At 44.9% G+C, this 18,375-nt stretch overlaps 1 protein-coding gene and 1 pseudogene across 2 annotated transcripts in view; one reads left to right on the top strand and one right to left on the bottom strand.

Annotated features, from left to right (window-relative positions):
* Positions 1-18,375, top strand: part of SYNE2 (spectrin repeat containing nuclear envelope protein 2) — a 447,442-nt gene that overhangs the window by 254,210 nt on the left and 174,857 nt on the right. For both annotated transcript variants that reach the window (XM_063947243.1, XM_063947242.1), the window contains exons 51-56: positions 860-1,006; positions 10,502-10,642; positions 10,721-10,903; positions 13,882-14,019; positions 15,544-15,729; positions 15,990-16,112. In XM_063947243.1, the coding sequence (XP_063803313.1) occupies positions 860-1,006; positions 10,502-10,642; positions 10,721-10,903; positions 13,882-14,019; positions 15,544-15,729; positions 15,990-16,112 (918 nt within the window). The remainder of the gene's footprint in view (positions 1-859; positions 1,007-10,501; positions 10,643-10,720; positions 10,904-13,881; positions 14,020-15,543; positions 15,730-15,989; positions 16,113-18,375) is intronic.
* Positions 2,621-2,739, bottom strand: LOC134981859 (5S ribosomal RNA; annotated as a pseudogene).

Here is an 18,375-nt window from a genome sequence, read left to right as displayed (position 1 = left end):
ACTTCATATGCGGTCGCACACACAATATCATTTTAATCAACATTACCTGCTTGTGCGTACTATTCACATTGTTTTGCAAATAAGACGCATTTAAATGGAAAAAGATGCACGAAAAGACGCTTGGCGCTACCAAGTAATGGCATGACATGACTAGGAGTGCTGTTTAACGTGCCAGGAGACTAGATGTATATGGACACATCTGTAGGGAGCAGTAAATTGTTTTTACGTCCCACGGTGCACAGCAGTGTACAGTAGAGGGGGAGCGTACAAGGCAGTCTGAAGTACATTTTTAATTCTTGCCGGCAAGTGCTTTGGCTTTGATCCAGATCTATTCAGGAAAGCTCTACAAGTGAAGTAAAGTAAAAATTGATATTCGTATGAGCCAGAAGAGAAACATGAATATTTGTTTTCATTTAAATAACGCCCGCTGGGAAATGAGTTTATCAGCGAGAGCACAGACATCATATTGTGCTTGCGGCTGGGCCACTGGAGCTCTTCCTTAAGTGTGCTAAGGGAAATAAACCTTTCTTTCTTCTAACCACAGAAAAAGCTCCCTTCTAATAGACGTGGTCTCTGTTTATCTGTATAATTATGTGGAATGCGATACTGCAGTTTGCTGCCTGGCAGATTACTGGATCTCTATAGTGTTTACTCTCTAAATATTTTAAATTTCTCTTTTTGTTAACAGTCCTTCACCTCAGATAAATTCTAGAATGCAGAGATTTATATGACAGTGTTTTAAAAAAGAAAAGTTTGTTTCTGTGTGCGATTTAGTTCAGAAAAATTATTACATTGAGAAAATCCAGAGATTTTTTTTTTCTTCTTTAACTAAATGTCACCCTTTGTCCACTTATTGTAGGAACTTCACAGCTCAATTGATTCTGAAAAGGAAAAGGTTAGGCTTATTGTGGAGAAACTCCGAGCCCAGTACGCAGAACTAGTTCCTGCTGATCTGCTCTCGCTGGTAGAGGAATGTCAGGTGTTATCCAAAGAGATGGAAGAACAGGTAACTTGTCTCATATTATGTTTATGTGTATTTATCATTTTTGAAGACTTGTTGCAGAATATGTTCTTCATTCAGGCATTAACAGTGAGGGAATTTTGTGGGATAAACTTCATTGAGACCAGTACAGGTAATCCTTGTAAAGTGACATGGAGGATTATCAAACAAGATTCTACAAAATTGTACACTACAGCACATCAAAGAGAGACTACACAGTGATAGTTTAAGGCACAGCGCCACCTACTGTCCCTCCAGTGTAGCTTCTCTTGTCATACTTAGCCTGGAGGTGCTGCTATTTCTCTTTCTTCCAAGGGGGACACTGGGGGCGTAAACTTACTAATTAGCGATTTTAGAGCAATTTAAAAATCAATCAACACAGACAGAGCGATTCAGGGTGAAAATTCCATGTTTACTAATTGTCGAATTTAAGATTGATTGTAAACATAATGTCCATGTTGGCCGACTTTTGTGTTTAGGCTAAAGTCAGTTGGTTTTTGTCAGTTCCATGCAAAATTGACTGAAAATACTGCAGACATAAAAATTGGTAAATAATTTACCAAAACTGACTACCACTTCCTACAGTGGTTCCTCTAATTCTGGTTTGTGTTCATCACCGATGGTGGGGCGCATGCAATGGTTTGTGACAATTTCCAATGGTGAAGAACCTGCCCCTGAGCCACAGTCTGTCACCGTTTGGAGCGGGGAATCCAAAGACATAGCAGCAATGGGCTCCGCATACATCTCTGAATGAAGCCCATAATTTCTACAGCCACAGTGAACCACATGGTTGGCTCCCTTTTTATTACAGTTGTGTGCAGATCCTCAAGTGTTTCTTGATTTCTTTAAAAAATTATAAAAACTGCTAAAATCATGTCATTTGGACCTGTCACATAGAGCCTGTATGACTGACGCTATGGTGATCGCAGCTGCGATTGTGCATGTTGATGTGTAATCCTCTGCAAAAAACCCAGCCGCCCCGAAAACTACAGAGACAAACTATTTTGTGGGGTTTTGCAAAGAAGCAAGAAGACTGTTTGGTCTTACTGGGGCACGCTTTTAATTAATTAGGATGATATGAATGAAGTTTTATATAGTTTTGTTGGTAATTGTGCTTACCCAACGGGTGTAATTGTAGTTTAAAACGTAACTTTTATTTTCTACATGACAATCAGACGATCACAAAACAATATTAAATATTAAAAACGTATTAAATGTTACTCACTTTAGATCAGTTATTTGGTACTTACTGTAATCCAAAGTGAATTTGGATAATATCAGATGTTTCTCAGAGCGAAAATTTCTATTTTTCTGTTCTTTCTATCAACGCATAAAGATTAATGTATCCACATGCGAGAAAGAAACAGATAGAGGGCTCATTGACTCCAAAACCCTTCTGGGTAACTATTAGATATCAACGTTTGTTAGTGCAACAACCATATAAAAGAGGGTAACGGGGTATATGTTTGGGTACTACCGCAGTTGGGTTTGTTGGATTAATAGAAGGTATTAAGGAACCAGTCACTTCTGCTTTTGCACATCTGTTGCCATCGTATGGTTGAAGGAAGAAAAGTACACTTCTGCTTTCCCGAGTAAGTATGTTGGAGGTTTGATTCCTTTATACTACAGTACCAGGTATTCCCAGAGGGTCTCCCCGCCTGGTACTGATCTGGCCCAACACTGCTTGGCTTCCAAGATCAGATGAGTTCGGGCATTCCCAGTGTGGTATGACTGTAGATGGTTGGTGGGGATTCACACAAAGGTACCCAACATGGATGAGAGAGTGTTTTGAAATGGAATGGGTTCTTAAGGAATAAGGTAGGTATGCAGGATAGCCAGTAGGATTGGGAAGAAAGGTAAGTATTACACTGCTGTCCACAAGGGGGCCTCTGTTGCTATTAAATGCATTGCAGAGAGCGACCGTATGATGTGGATGAGAGAGTGTGGCATCGCAGAGGCACAGCAACTGTGTACACATTTCCAGCACACACGCAGATCATTTATAATTGTCAGCTCGAGTAAATCAGTGCCCCAGACAAGACCGCGACAGGCCTTTGTTTCTGCAGACCACTCCCTCGTCAATGCCCGCAAACAGTGCCTGACTGTCAGTCAGTCACTCACTCACTCTTTGCTGGGAGTGTAATCACCATTAGACGGCGCATGTGCAGTGCAAAGCATATTCATATGCAATTTACTGATATCGCTCAATTGCAAAAACATCGGCATAGCTTCAATCATCTCTACATTTATAGACATCATAATCAGGGCCGGACTGGCAGGTGGGCCGCTCCAGTCACAGAGAAGCTGCGAAGGGCGCGCGCAGCGCGGCTCCTGGCTCTCTGTACCTGTTTGTAACATGCGGACACGGCATGCCCTTGTGCGCAGTGTCCGCCCGCCCCCACCCGTACTGTGCAGTGTATTAAAAATGGGGGCGTGCCGCAGGTGCACGCCCCCTCACTTGCAGTACACTCCTATGCGCTGTGCCTGTGCGCCCCCTCCGTTGTACGTGCGCACACCCGGGCCGAGCGCATGCAAGAATGCCAGGGCCGAATTCTGGGCCCAGTCCATCCGTGATCATAATGAAGGTTTAGCCAATAGAATGTCACTACAAAAGTAGACCAGATTACATGCAGAATTCTTGGCGCAACATTTAAAGACAAAGACTGATGTCAGACTGAAAATAACATTTAACTTGATATTAAATGTTATTTTCAGTCTGACATCAGTCTTTGTCTTTAAATGTTGCGCCAAGAATTCTGCATGTAATTAATTCCAACCAGTGAGGGTACTGGTTTAATCTACGGCTGCATCATTTTGTTTGTCACTCTTGTCATACTTTCTTCCTCCTTTTTTCTTTTTCTATTCTATCTGTCTTTCTGTAGAGGAGTTAGCGCAGACAATACCATACTCCAAAAGTAGACCAGAACTGCGCAGTCTAAAAGCAGCTAGTCCGAGGAAGGTGTCGGCCTCCAACATGTACAATGAAAACCAAAATAAATGATTGAACAGCGCTAAACAATAATAAAGATGTAACGTAGTATTATTAACCCACTAAGCTCTTAGAGTATAAAGAAATAGTGCAATTAAAATACATGATTAAACAGAAGTTTCTAGATACGTCTTGTTTTAAAATTTAACAATTTATAAATAGCAGATGATTTCCATCCGTATCAAAATATTGAAAGATCAATAAAAAGCAGATATTCATGGGATAATTAGGATACCTCATAGGTTTAGGTCTGAGTCTATGGCAGTCCATAAGATAAATTGGGATTTAAAGTCCTGGAAATAATAACCAGCAATGATTTGTGATATTACCAGCCTGAGTGGAAACTCCAAATGTCCATCTTTAAGCAAAGAGGTCTTTGTAGCAGATAATGCAATCAATGGTGAGTATTGCTGATGCTGGAACCGTTCAAAGGTGCTGGTCCGGAGAGCGGGTACAAAAGGGTCCAAGTAGTGTCCCGACTGCCCTATCGGACCCTCTGGACGCTCTTTGGACCCTTTTGCACCCTCTTTTCGGACCACCACCTTTGGGGGGAAAAAAAAACAAAACAGTCAATTAGACTTTTAGTAAAAATACCTCCAGAACTATTTCAACAAGAATTTTCTCATCAGTCATATAATTAAAGAGCACCTGTTGCATATACATAGTGGAGGCAGACATTTTAGAATGCAGTCTGCCCATTCACTAGGAATGTTTGCCTCGCTGATTCCTAGTGAGTCATAATTATGGATATTGGTTCAGCCCACACTGTGCGTAGGCAACAGTCGGGCTTTAAAGCATAATGTGTTTGATTAATTCAAATAAAAAGGATTTACTTCCCTTCTACAATCCATTTGTATGATTAATTTTGGCTTTCTGATGGGTGTAACGATCCCACTCGGTGCTGCCTCTCTTTTTTTAGACAAATAGGGGGCTAATAGGGAAGGTGCAGTTGGCTGCCTCACATTACACATTTTGGAAAACAAGCAAAAAAGCTCTGAATGATAAAGGGGCAAAACCGAAGGCTAATTTCTCTTACGTCCTAGTGGATACTGGGGTTTTGTACTTTAGTACCATGGGGTATAGATCGGGTCCACTGGAGCCTGGCACTTTAAAAACTTTTAGTGTTTGCATGTGTGTGCTGGCTCCTCCCCTCTATGCCACTCCTATCAGACTCAGTTTAGAAAAATGTGCCCGAGGAGCTCGGGTGCACTTCTCTAGAGCTCCAGAGATTTTTATTTTAAGTTTATTATTTTCAGGTAGTTCTGGTTGGCAACCAGACTACCTGCTTCTTAGGACTTAGAGAGGGGGCCGAACCAACCTCCTGAGGGTTAATGGTTTGTAATCCCAGCTGACAGGACACTGAGCTCCTGAGGTGCTGATCACACTCCGTTAGTGTGTGTGTGCCCACCCCGGCAGCTACCCGCCACCCTCTAACAGATGCCGAAGATCCAGGTGCGGTGAGTGTTACACCGGGGTCCCAGTTAGCGGGTCCCTGGTGCAGTGTTGGCTGCAAGTCCCGCGGCGGTCACGGGCCCGGAGCTGCGGTGCCCGCCGCGAACAAACTGGTTATGGGCTACAAACCCCGCAGTGCTCACTGTCTTAAGGCTTTGTGTGGACTGTATATGGATGTATAATGTTATTTTTGACAGAGGCGGGAAGGCGCCATTTCCTGCTGCTGCGGATCATCGGGCTGCATGAATGCTGCTCCTCCAGTGACCCACGCTGCTACAGGCTGTAAACTGGTTCCAGGGGGTCATAGAAGGGGGGAGCACGCCAGCGGTACACATACTCTCATACTTTGTGCTGCTGTGTTTCTGTGTGCTGGTGTCCGCTCCTCAGTGTCACTCCAGGGGCTCTCTAGGGTCTGTGTGGAGGTGTTAGTCAGTAGTCTAAGCTGTAATACGGTTGTCTAAAATGTCTGTGGACATGGTTATGTGTACTGCTTGTAACCCAACCCCCTCTTCAGCGGGGTCACTCGTGTGTGAACAGTGTTCTTTGTCACCACAGGGACACATTTTACAGGCACCTGACTTTCTAGATAGCTTCAAAAGCGTGATTCAGAATGTAAATTCAGAATTGGTGGCTGCTAAAAGAGAGAGACAGGGGCTAAGACAGTCTATTGATTGTGTGGCTAAGGCTGCAGATGCCAAGAAGGCTTGTCAGCCCCCTCTAGTGGTATCCCATAAACGCTCACTGCCTCAGGTATTACAGTCTGATTATGACTCTGATCAGCCGGATGTGGATGATGATGATATGGATGAGGACAGCTCTCTGTCCCCTGGAGTGGAGGCTCTCATCTTTGCTATTAGAGAGGTCCTCCATATACCAGATCAGGAGTCAAAACCAGATGAAGAATTATATTTTAATGTTAGACCAAAGACCGCAGCAACTTTTCCTGTGTCTAAGGAATTAAACTCCCTGGCCCGGGAGGCTTGGTTAAATCCTGATAAAAAATGTAAGATCCCTCAGAGGTTTTTAACTACTTTTCCCCTCCCTGCCGAGGACAGGAAGATATGGGATCCCCCCCCCCCCCCATCAGTCGATATGTCTGTATCCAGACCGTCCAAAAAATTAGTACTATCGTGCCAGGGGCTGTATCCCTGAAGGAGCCGGCTGACCGTAAGACTGAGACTACACTCAAGGCAATTTATACAGCAGTGGGCGCGCCACAGCACCCCACAAAATAGTTTGTGGGTGGTTTTCTTGTGTGGTAGTCAGGTGGTCTGACACGGTTACTGAAGGTTTAGACTCTCTCCGGGAGGAGGTCATTACTCTGCTGTAACATATACAGGATGCTGCAAACTTTATGAGCGAAGCTATTAAGATAAATGGCCGCACTACTGCTATGGCTGTTTCGGCGCACAGGGCTCTGTGGTTACATCAGTGGTCAGCTGACGCTGACTCCAAAAAGGGTGTAGAAAATCTTCCCTTTACAGGTGATGCCTTGTTTGGAGATGAATGAAATAAATGGATCTCCCAGGCTACCGCCGGTAAGTCTACTTATCTGCCGTCGGCTGCGCCGCCTGCTAGACGTTCTTACACCAGACTCTCCTTGTAGTCCTTTCATGTGGCAAGGTACAGAGGCAGAGGCTGATGGTCCTCCACCACCTCCAGAGGATCTCGTGGTAAGTCCCGTAAACCTGCCCTGGACCAGACCACCGGATATCCTGCCGTTAAGCCTTCCGTGTGACGGTTGGCCCCAGCGGAGACTTGCCTTTCCCATAGGTTCTCGCTTTCAACACTTCGCCCACGTGTGGGTGGAGTCCTGCGGGTACCTTGGGTGAGGGACCTCATTTCCCAAGGATACTGGCTGGAATTCCAGACACTTCCTCCTCACAGGTTTTTCAAGTCTGGCTTACCAGCTTTACCCGCAGCAAAAGTTACCTTGCAAGAGGCTATTCAAAAGCTTTTGCAGACAGGGGTGTTGGTGCCTGTACCTCCTCAGTTACGCAACCGTGATTTTTACTCCAGTCTTTTTGTCGCACCCAAACCAGACGGTTCAGTGCGCTCCATCTTGAACTTAAAATCTCTAAACCCGTATCTGCGGGTATTCAAATTCAAGATGGAATCCCTGCGGCCGGTGGTGTCCGCGCTGGAGGAGGGGGAGTTCATGGTATCTCTGGATGTCAAGGATGCTTACCTACACATTCCCATGTGGCCCCCTCATCAGGCTTACCTCAGGTTCGCCATATTGAACAACCATTTCCAGTTTCAGGCCTTACCCTTTGGATTATCCACAGCTCCGAGGGTTTTCACCAAGGTCATGGTGGAGATGATGCTGCAGCTGCGCATGATGAACTTAGTCCCCAAGGGGCCCAGTTCCAGGGGATTTGGTCACGACAGGAATCTGCTCAACCAATAAACATCCTGGAATTCAGGGCAGTTTACAATGCTCTTCTGCAGGCGTCTCATCTCCTGAAGGTTCAGGCGATCCAGGTTCAGTCGGACAACACCACGGCAGTGGCGTATATCAACCGACAAGGGGGAACAAGAAGCAGAGCGGCGATGCGAGAGGCGTCGATAATCCTCCTCTGGGTGGAGGCCAACGCAAGGGCCTTCGCCATATTCATTCCGGGAGTGGACAAATGGGATGCGGACTTCCCCAACAGGCACGACATCCATCCGGGGGAATGGGGCCTATATCCCAAGGTGCTGTCCACAGATAGATCTGATGGCTTCTCGACTCAACAAGAAGCTATGCCATTACTGTTCCAGAACGAGGGATCCGCAGGCTGTAGCAGTGGAGACGCTGACGACACCGTGGATGTACCAGTTTGTGTACCTGTTCCCTCCGCTACCACTAATCCCAAGGGTTCTCAAAAGACTAAGAAGGGAAAGTGTTCAGGCAATTCTGATTGCCCCAGATTGGCCTCGACCGGCATGGTACTCGAACCTCCTGACCATGTCACTGGAGAATCCTTGGCCTCTGCTGCTCCAAGAAGACCTCCTTCAGCAAGGTCCGGTCGTCTATCCAGACTTACAGCGGCTACGTTTGACGGCTTGGAAGTTGAGAGGGAGATTCTAGCAAAGAAAGGTCTCCCCTCTCCGGTTATTTCCACCATGGTCCAGGCCAAGAAGATGGTTACGTCAAAACACTATCATCTTATCTGGAAAAAGTATGTTTCCTGGTGTGAAAGTAGACAAGTTTCTCCTGTGGAGTTTAAACTTGGTCGTTTTCTGCTTTTCCTACAAGCGGGAGTGGATATGGGCCTACGCCTAGACTCCATTAAAGTCCAGAATTTGGTGCTCTCTATTTTCTTCCAGAAACAACTTGCCCTGTTACCAGAAGTACAGACTTTTCTGAAGGCAGTTCTTCATATGCAACCACCCTTTGTTCCTCCCATGGCTCCGTGGGATCTCAATGTGGTTATGTCCTTTCTCCAATTGGATTGGTTTGAACCCTTACATAGGGTGGAGTTGAAATTTCTCACCTGGAAGACGGTGATGGTATTGGCATTGGCGTCTGCCAGACGTGTCTCTGAATTAGGGGCCTTATCCTGTAAAAGCCCTTACTTGATTTTTCATGAAGACAGAGCTGATCTTCGGACCCGTACTCAGTCTTTGCTAAAGCGGTGTCTGCCTTTCATGTGAACCAGCCTATTGAGGTTTCAATGTTGTCTGACGCTTCTGTGAGCCCTGAGTCCTTGGATGTGGTCAAGGCTCTGAAGATTTATGTCAAAAGGATGGCACATCATCGGAAATCTGACTCGCTGTTTGTCCTTTATGATGCCTCCAAGATTGGTCGGCCAGCTTCTAAGCAATCTATTGCTCGTTGGCTCAGGTTGACCATTCAACAGGCCTATACTTCGTTGGCTCTGCCCTTGCCATCGCCTATTCAGGCCCACTCGGATGAGGTCAGTGGGGTCCTCCTGGGCGGCTGCCCGAGATGTCTCGGCCCTACAATTGTGCCGAGCTGCAACTTGATACCGTGGCCAAGGATGACCTTCAGTTTGGTCAGTCGGTTTTGCACGGGTCTCAGCACTCTCCCGCCCGTTTGGGAGCTTTGGGAATTCTCCATGGTACTAAAGTTCAAGACCCCAGTATCCACTAGGACGTAAGAGAAAATAGGAATTTAATACCTACCAGTAATTCATTTTCTCCTAGTCTGTAGTGGATACTGGGCGCCCGCCTCAGTGCTTCGTTCCTGCTTACCTGTGCAAGTTTTTGGTTGGACTGATGTTGCGGTCCTCTTCTGTTGTTGGGATAGCTGTGCTATCCTGGTTAGGTTGGTGTTGCTATCCTCTGTTCTGGTTAGCGCCCTCCTTTCGCTTATGGTTGCGTGTTGGCTTATTGCCTCACTGCTGTTTGTTCGTTCTTCTCTCAGATTATGTTTGTTTCCTCGGGCACAATTTCCTAGACTGAGTCTGGTAAGAGGGGCATAGAAGGGAAGAGCCAGCACACACATGCACACACTAAAAGTTTTTAAAGTGCCAGTATCCAGTGGACCCGATCTATACCCCATGGTACTAAAGTACAAGACTCCAGTATCCACTACGGACTAGGAGAAAAGGAATTACCGGTAGGTATTAAATTCCTATTATTCTGGCCATTCTGCAAATGTTGGGTGAAAATGGAACTCTGCAACATTATGGATGCTTCATTAGAAAGCAGAATTTTAAAATGAAATCATGAGGCAGTACGGATGGTGTAATGGTTAGCTTTGCTGCCTCACAGCACTAAGGTTATGGGTTCAATTTCCTCCATGGCCCTAACTGTGGGGAGTTTGTAGATTCTCACCATACTTGCATTGGTTTCCTTTGGGTTCTCCGGTTTACTCCAACATTCCAAATAAATTAAAGAAAATACTGGTACGTTAATTGGCTTCCAACAAAAATCAACCCTCGTGTGAATGTGTGTACATGTGGTAGTGTATATAGAATATAAACTCAACTGGGGCAGAGACTGATGTGAATGGCTAAATATTCTCTGTAAAGCACTGCGGAATATGTGTGCGCTATATAAATAACTGGTAATAAATAAATAAATGAAAAAATGCTATTGCTTTATTTTAGGTTAAAAACGAAATTGAGGAAAGATCTCCTCATAACATAATGGCTAGAAAGGTGAATGAGATAAAAGCTGGTCTCCAAAGTGTTGAGGTCCGGTTAACAAAAAAAAGCCAAGATATCATCCAAGCCAAAGCACTTCAGAAGGTAAGGACACCAAGCATCTCTTGAGCATATGAGTAACATTAAGAGCCAATTTAACAGTCTGCATTTGTAATTTGCTAGGAAATCTGGGATGAAGTTGATTTGTGGCACTCTAAACTTCATTCATTGGAGTCTGAGGTCTTGGATATGGCAGAAGAAGACCCCAGTCAGGCTCAAGAATGGATGGATAAGTTAACAGAACCGTTTAGTCATCACCAGCAAGTAACCTACCTTGTGGAACACAGGACTGTTAATTTAAACAAGGCAAGTGAAATGGGTGTGCAAATTCTTTTATGTATGGTGTTCTTTCCATCACCCCGTTTTGTTTTGTTCAGGTTAATACACCACTGTTGCCTACAATATATGTTTGCCATGTTTGTTCTTTTGGTTTCCCTAGTTATATTAAAAATAAAGATGCACCTATTTTGAAGATACAGCCACTAGGAATCAGTGATGTCACTGAGGCACAAGGCAACCATTTTGTGAAATTAACACATTTATTATTCCAATTTAAAATTGATAGCCATTTTGTGAGCTCAGCAAATATTCATTAAAATGCAGACTGATGTCACAGAAAATCGTAGGGAAAGAACCAGCCCACAATTTGACTATATTATATGTATGTTATGTCCACTTTATAATAAATGAATATTGCACTTTTCATTTTTCTATCATCCTGTGGTGCACACTGGGACTGTGTGGGGTATAGTGGAGTGCAGGAGACTGGGCACCAAGGAGCTAACTTCTTTGACTGCAACACAGGCTCCTCCTCCCCTATGCCACCAGCAGAGGGGGGACAAGCACTGTGATCAGGGACACCATCTTGGGTGTCAGGTACCTTTTTCCTCTGATTGCTCTCCTTCCACGGATCCTTCACGGAATTCAGCAGGACAGAGTCATAGCCATTATCATCACTCCAGACTGCTCAAAAAAGGGCCTGGTATGCAGACCTTCATAATCTGTCCATAGCAACTCCTTTGCTATCTCAGAACCCTTGCCTTCACCCTCACCTCGAACGCCTGACTTTGACGGTGAAGGTGAGAGTTTTTTCATATCCTGTTATTTGGGCCATGTTCTCTGCCAAGAAACCTACTTCAGCAAGAATCTATTATCGTGTGTGGCAAACATATTTCCAATGGTTCTGCCTGGTGTCTGGATCCTCTTGTCTATCGTCTTTCCAGAGTCTTGGACTTCGCCTAGCTTCGCCAAAGGTACAGATGTCTGCCTTTTAGATATTGTTTCAGTGACGAGTAGCCTGCTTGCCTGCAGTTCAAACCTTCTTGCATGGGTACTCCACATGCAGCCCCCCTTTATACCTCAGGTACATCCATGGGACTAGACTAGACTAGACTGAGTTGATCTACGTTGGCTGACTTGGACTGTGTACTTGCTGGCCATTGCCTCGGCGGGTATGGGTTATAGCAGGCATGTCCAAACTGCGGCCCTCCAGCTGTTGAGAAACTATACATCCCAGCATGCCCTGACACAGCTTTAGCATTCTCTGACAGCAAAACTGTGTCAGGGCATGCTGGGATATGTAGTTTCACAACAGCTGGAGGGCCGCAGTTTGGACATGCCTGGGTTATAGGGTCGACCACACTTAGGTCGACAGTGTCTAGGTCGACCACTATTGGTCGACAGTGACTAAGCTGACTCCCAAAATAGGTCGACACAATCATTAGGTCGACATGAGCAAGGTCGACATGATATTTTTTAAAACAAATTGGTGTCGTTTTCTTGGTAGAGTGACCGCTTCGCTCACCATGCTTCGGGCAAGGTGCCTTGCTCCGCTACCGCTGCGCTCGGCACAGGTTTCCGTTCCCAATTGTAGTCCACGTGGATCGTAAAGTATGAAAAAAATTCAAAAAAAGAAAAAATTGTGAAAAATTCATGTGGACCTTTTGTCATGTCGACCTAGGGACCATGTGACCTAGATACCCTGTCGACCTAATGCATGTCGACCAATAGTGGTCAACCTAATGACTGTCGACTTAAGTGTGGTCGACCTTAAGACCATATACCGCCTCGGCACGCCATGTATCGGACTCAGGGTTGCTATCTCACTGTTCTCTTTTTTTCTTATTTTCTATTCGGACCATGCTGTTCTTCACACCCGTCTAGAATATCTTCCGAAGGTAGTCTCACAGCTCCATATCAATGGTTCCTTCTCTTTCTACTTCAAACTCTGTCAACTATATGTCATCTGTTCTCAAGCTAGATGTGTTTTGGATTCTTAGTACTTAGGTTCATTGGACCAGGGCTTTTCGCAAATCAAACTCCTTCTTCGTCTTGTTTGACGACCAGAAGCGAGACTGGACAGCCTCTAAGCAGACCTTAGCTTGCTGGTTGCATCTTACTATTCATCAGAGTTTATATGTTGACAAAGAAGCCAGTTCCAGCCTCAGTCAGGGCTCATTCCACTAGGTCTGTTGGGGCCTCTTGGGCGGCGTGCTGTGTGGTCTTTGCAGAGCAGCTCTGTAAGGCGGCTACATGGTCTTCCGCCCGCCCCTTTATCAAATGTTGTAGTTTTGACACCTTCGCCTAGGCCGTGGCAGCTTTTGGGCATCGGGTCCTTGGTGTAGCACAGGAGCGGAACCCCAAGACCCCTTGACAAAGGCTCTACGAGCAGAAACACATTGGTGATATCTGGGACAGACTGTAGCAGACCAACTAAAAAGGAGAGAACATATAGAAGTCGCCTGGCCAGTGATGAGAAGATGCAGACATCCCGGGAGGTACCTGAGCAACATCACATAAAACGTTATAGGGTGGGCACTTCTAGACACCCCACGTAATTTGGTACATACATTTGACGTAGCAAATGGTGGATTGTGATTTTAATGAAGCTGATGTTCGAATATATTTTAGAATAAACGGTTCTTCACTATATGCCACATCATTTCTGTTTTGTGTGAGGAACATTGAGATTGGCAGGTGATATCCAATTGGAAGCACTACTATTTGTTCTGGAGAGACTGGTATTTCATAACTGAGGAACTATTGTGAGATTACATCCTAATCTATCCCAGACAGTGCACACATCTGCAAATTGTGAACTGATATTGTGGATTTACAAGTAAGACAGAAATCCTGTTTTTTGAACCAAACTGGACCATCTTGTATTATTTTCACTGTATGGGAAAGTTGTAGCAGAAATTGGTGCAGGTGTAATTATTCTAAAAGGATAATGAATTTTAAATAAATAAACTGTATTAACTAATAAAATTACGTTCTGTTCACAGGCGGCAAGCAAGTTAGAGGAATATGAAGAAATTTTGACTATGACAAAATCCTGGATTCAGAACACCAATAACTTGTTAAGTGAAGAGATGAAGGATTGTTCTGCCAAAATCTTGAATAAACACGTCACCGCTCTAGAGGTCTGGATACAATAAGCCACTATGGCCATTTATTACAATATAACCAATTTGTTACATGTACTGACTAGATAAAGAAGTTAGGTGGACATTTACTAAGCAGTGATTAGAGCGGAGAAGTGAGCCAGTGGAGAAGTTGCCCCATCAAACAATCGGCAGCTCTGTATCATTTTATAGTAAGCAAATTATAGATGTTACTTCAGTGCCGATTGGTTGTCATGGGCAACTTCTCCACTGGCTCACTTCTCCGCTCTTATCACTGCTTAGTAAATATCCCCCTTAGTCTGCGTCATCTATTGTGTAAGCTCTGCTCATGTGAGGAGCAATTTAATAGTCAACTTTTTTTTTTTTTTTTTTTAAATGCTTTGTGCCTTTTTGCTTTTAGGACGTTTACTCTGATAATACGATGTCACTATAACAATGTTTCTGAAAGAGACCTTAATTCATCAATCTTGAGTAACGATGATATTTAATGGCTTATGTGATAAAATGTTTCCATTTACAAATCCTTTATTGATAGCTCTCGGTAAACTTATTTTTCACAAGACTCTGTGTATAGAGGCTGATTCAGTGGTGGACCAATATGTAAATGCCTCAGGAGGTGTCTTGTGTATAAAGATTCCTCCTGCAGGCTTCTCTGATCAGCTGCTGCGTCTAAGGACACAGCATCAGATTAACTACATGAACATCTCAGGCAACTCAGGATGTTGGGTAAACGCACGGTGCCAGGACCATTGTCGCCACCCCCAAATGCCAGCAACACATCAGTCATGCTGTGGCTTTTGGGGCAGTGCGGCTCCTGCACATGCACTCTTTGCCCAAGAGATGGGATCACTTTGTCTTCCATCTTGATACATTAATCCTTGCCTAGATGAGCGTGCGTATGGAGAACAGTACAGTCTTCTCAAAGCAGGCAGAACAATAAATGGGCCTGAATCAGAATCCATATTTACACCCACCCCATGCTGGGTGCAAAAGAGCCATCTGAATCAGGCCTCCCATCTCCTTGCACACACCTCAAGCAGCTACAGAAGTCAGTTCACACGCCCAAGACTATGCCATGACGCTACCACTAAACACCCTCAGAAATGTGCATTTCACAGATAGGCCGGTATTCAATTACCGTGGTTCGTTAAGCTCCCCAGGGATATTCAGTTGTTGGCAGCTATCGTGGATTTAGTTTTGCGTGTTTCAGGAATGCAAAACAAAATCCCAGATAACCAGCACTATCAGCCATGTTTATTTTTGGAGACACATAGGTGCGGGAAACTATCACAGATCCTATGTGTTTTTGCACGAAAAGGGGTATGTTTCACATGAAAAAAACAGGGTATAATTGAATAACCCAAAGCAAAGCATATGGGCAAAAATTGTGATAATATCCCATTTTTTTCAGGCAAAAATGTATTGGGAACAATTTTATACCCCCCATAGCGCTATCTTTGGAGCATGCGTAGTCTTCATGCGTAATTTCTTCTCAGAAAATGCTTATTTGTTTTAGCTTCTTCTTTGCTCTTTTCTGGATAGATTGCTCTGGATGATTCTGAGCAGAAACAACATGTCCTGGGCACCATGCATTCCGAGTTAGGTGAGCTGGATCTCATATTTGAAACGGACAGTGTTGTGGAACGTCTCAGTGAGCTGAGGAACCAAGTGAGGGATCTCCAGGAGAGAATTCTGAATGTTCTACCGCTAATCCAGCACATAGGAGATGTAAGACTATCAGTTTAATTCCCTGATCCTTGTAACTCCCAAAATGAATGTGCCATGTGTGTTTGGATGTTAAATGTATTTTGAAGAGCTCTCTCCTTAGTCATGTTGCAGACCTCTCTCTCCTCTCCTTTGCACAACTCTGTCCTTAGCCATTTTGAAGACCTTTGACCTCAGTCATTTTGCAAATCTCTATTTGATCTCTATTCTAATTGTTTAGTAAGTCTTTTATCTGTTACTGATACATATTTCTCCATTTTCAGGAGGTGGCCAGTATCGAGAATGAGGTGAAAAGAATGGAAAAGAGAATTGATACCATTAAAACTATTTTGACATCTAGTGAAATAGATGATATGTCACCCAAAGAACATCATAAAAATGGACAGGTAAAATGGTATTTTTAAATATATTAATACATATCACAGGTTATATACTGTAATTGTTTGAATATATATGGAAAGTGCTCTGTTTATCATGTAAATCTGAGAGTCAGCTTATTTCCAATACATTAGTAATCCTACAATAACCATACCATAATTATAGTAACATTGTTTTGAACCTATAAACCATTGCTATATTAAAGTTTCTCTAGCATCCAAAAGAGATATTGGGGAGACTTAGTACGATGGGGTATAGAAGGGGTCCAAAGGAGCCGGTGCACTTTAAATTTCTTCCACTGGGTGTGCTGGCTCCTCCCCTCTATGCCCCCTCCCACAGCAGTTTAGAAAAAAGTGCCCTCAAGAGAGGATGCACACTCTGCAGCCCCAGAGAGTTTTCTTCAATTTCTTTTAAACGCTTGATATTTTCGGTATGCTGTTTGGGCAACAGCATACCTGCGCCGTGGAAGTTGGGGGGGGGTCACCGGCCTTGCAAGGTGCAGAGCTGCTTCCCGGCTGCAGGACCATCGTCCTGAGGGGTTGTTGTTCAGCGGAGCACTGCGCCTTGGCTGTCACAACCGCAGCACGCCGCACACGCCAAACATATGCCTGAAGGTGACGACTGTGGTGAGTACAAGCTAGGGGGGGTCCCCCGGTTCAAGGTGCGGCATACGGGACCCTCCTGGGGGGGACCCCCTAGAGCCCCCCGTGTAAACTGGCTTCAAATAGCTTGAACTTGCACTTGTGTGATGTTTTTAAGCAAACAGGAGACTTTACCAGTATAAAAAAAATCACTGTAGCTCCGGCGCCATTGGAGGGGGCGGAGCTACCTCAGAACGGGACTCTTAAAACTATGATGTCTGATATGTCATCCCAGCTCACTGCTAATGTACAGAACACTCAGGGGCAGATTTATTAAGCCTGGTGAAGTGATAAAGGACCAGCCAATCAGCTCCGAACTGTCATTTTTCAAACCCAGCCTGTAACATGGAAGGTAGGATATGATTGGCTGGTGCTTTATCACCCTCCACTTTATCACTTCACTGAGCTTAATAAATCTGCCCCTCAGCTACTACAACAGGCTGTTGCAGATTTAGCTGCTAGGGCACAGCACCCCCCCCCCCCCCTTCTCTCATGCAGCACCACATAAGGTGGTTTGAGTGCTCTACTCTCTGATTCAGATGAGAATATACAGGAGGATGGGGAGAGGACTTGGATCCCGTTGACGGGGTTTCCGATTCTGCTCAGGATATTGAACCCCTCATACTGGCTATACGGGACGTGTTAAAGCTCCCTCTAGAGGACGCTGCGTCACAGCAGTCATTTTTCTTTACACAAAACAAGCCTAACGTCACTTTCCCTGATTCTGCAGAGATGACTTATTCAAATTAGCCTGGAAAAATCCAGACAAAAATTCCAAATGTCAAAAAAGTTTTTGTGCACTTTCCCATTTGCTCCTGAAGGTAGGAAATTTGGGGAAGAACCCCCGGAGGTTGATGTATCAGTCTCTCGACTGTCCAAAAAGGGTGGTGCTGCCTGCCCCGGGCTTCTTTACTATAAAGGATCCTGGGGACAGAAAAATAGAGGCTACACTCAAATCAATTTACATGGCAGCAGGTGTATCGCAAAGGCCGGTCATAGCGGGTTGCTGGATGACCCATGCTATTCATTCATGGGCCACTCAAATTCAGGAGGGCCTCTCCGGGGCTATGCCTCTGGTCACTACGATGACCCTCCTAAGGCACATTCAGGACACTACACGCGTCCTGTGTGATTCACTCAAGGAGATGGGGAATATTAAGAAGAGGTGGAGGCGTTGTTCAAAAGGGCCAAACCCAGGAAAGCTCCGGGTCCTGACGGAGTGTCACCATCTGCCCTAAGAGCATGTGCGGGTCAGCTCGCCCCCATATTCACCAAGATCTTCAACAAATCGCTGGAGCTACAGAAAGTCCCTTCCTGCCTCAAAAGGTCTACTATTGTCCCGATCCCCAAAAAACCCTCTATCACAAACCTGAACGACTACAGGCCGATAGCACTGACGTCTGTGGTCATGAAAACGTTCGAGCGTATGGCTTTGAATCGCCTGAAAACTGTGACTGGCCCCCAAATGGACCCCCTACAGTTCGCCTATCGATCGAATCGGTGTGTCGAGGATGCAGTCAACCTGGGTCTGCACTACATTGTACAGCACCTACACATTCCCGGTACCTACGCGAGGGTCCTGTTTGACGATTTCAGCTCGGCATTCAATACAATCGTCCCCAGCATCCTC

Source organism: Pseudophryne corroboree, chromosome 12 (assembly GCF_028390025.1).
Source record: "Pseudophryne corroboree isolate aPseCor3 chromosome 12, aPseCor3.hap2, whole genome shotgun sequence".
Lineage (NCBI taxonomy): Eukaryota > Metazoa > Chordata > Amphibia > Anura > Myobatrachidae > Pseudophryne > Pseudophryne corroboree.
Note: the sequence above shows the minus strand (reverse complement) of the source record. Positions and strands in the feature narration are given on the sequence as shown.